At 62.0% G+C, this 1293-nt stretch overlaps 1 protein-coding gene across 1 annotated transcript in view; it reads right to left on the bottom strand.

The window, feature by feature from the left end:
* Positions 1 to 637: 637 nt before the first annotated feature.
* LOC104404225 (proline dehydrogenase 1, mitochondrial-like) overlaps positions 638 to 1293 on the bottom strand; it is a gene marked incomplete at its 5' end in the record, with an annotated part of 5047 nt that continues 4391 nt past the window's right edge. The window contains one exon of the mRNA XM_010012611.1: positions 638 to 825. Within this exon, the coding sequence (XP_010010913.1) occupies positions 638 to 825 (188 nt within the window). The remainder of the gene's footprint in view (positions 826 to 1293) is intronic.

Genomic DNA, 1293 nt, shown 5'->3' with positions numbered 1-1293 from the left:
GGGCCAGCGCAGGGATGGGGCCGGCCGCCTCCCCTCACTCCTCCTGCCCACTGGACCAGCCTGGGCAGCTCGGCTCTGCTGCGCCCCATGGGATGGGCTGTGCAAAGCTGGTGAGCAGCCAGGCAGCGGCTGACCTGATACAGGCAGCACTGAGCCTGCCCCTGCCCAGTGACCCTGCCCACAGGTCACTGTGGCTTTTGCCTCCACAGCGCTGGAAGAAAACAAGCCCCAGCCCTGGCAGAGCCTGGAGGAACTCGTGGCTGAGGCCAGGTTGTCTCTGGGCCACGCAGCCCACCATGGATATGAGCCCATGGCACACAGCAGGCAGCCAAACCTGCTGCCGCAATGGGAAAGCCCCAGGACAGTGCTCACAGAGGGGGGTGGCCACAGGATGTCCCCTGAGCCAGCCCAGCTCAAGTCCCTGGGATGAAGGCACATCCCTTGGACAAATGCTAGCTGGGGCAGCCCTGCAGTAGTGACCTCTAGGAGGTATGTGCGGTTCAAAGATCACCAAGGACACATCCCCTCCTCGGGAAAAAAGTGCTGGGAGGGGGACTGCAGCAGAGCAAGGCTGGGAATGGCAGTAATGGTCATGGTGAAGGCACAGGAGGTGCTGGGCTGGAAGTCAGGGTTGGGGTTAGTGTCTGGAGCTAAAGAAGGTGCCAGTGAGAAGCCGCCGCTTGACCTCCCTCCAGAGAAGGTCCCGCTCCCGGTTTGCTCGCTCCATGAAGCCCCTGTTCTCCTGGGCCCTGCGGGACAGGTAGGGCAGCACCTCCTGCACCGGGCCATAGGGCATGTACTTGTAGACGGGAAAACCAGCCTGACCTGGAAGAGAGAGGGGTTGGGAAAGGACCAAGAAAGCAGAAAAACTGGGATGGGGGGCGGGGGGAGGGAAGGAAGGGAGCACGGATGAAAAGAGAGAAAAGAAAAAGAGGAAACAGTGGAAGAAGGAAGCCAAAAGCCTCCCCCTCACCTCCCATCCCTCCCGTGCCCCTCAGGCTGTGCTGCTGAGCAAGGGGTGCGGGTGGGAGGGATGCAGTGGCCGGAGGCTGTGGTCCAGCACTGGGGAAGGGAGCCCAGGGAGTGGCCAGACAAGGCTGAGCCTGCTCAGCACTGAGAGCTTGGGAAGGCGCCGAGGTCACAGGAGCCCTGGGAATGTCGGGAGCCGGGGCCGGGCCAAAGCAAGAAGCGCTCAACCAGAAACATCAAGTTAACACATTTTTCCAGCATGAGCAGGGGAGGATGCAGCCAAACCCCACTGGCGATGGGAGCTCCAGGGCAGAGCCATGGCTG

Source organism: Nestor notabilis, unplaced genomic scaffold, assembly GCF_000696875.1.
Source record: "Nestor notabilis isolate BGI_N333 unplaced genomic scaffold, ASM69687v1 scaffold19280, whole genome shotgun sequence".
Lineage (NCBI taxonomy): Eukaryota > Metazoa > Chordata > Aves > Psittaciformes > Psittacidae > Nestor > Nestor notabilis.
Note: the sequence above shows the minus strand (reverse complement) of the source record. Positions and strands in the feature narration are given on the sequence as shown.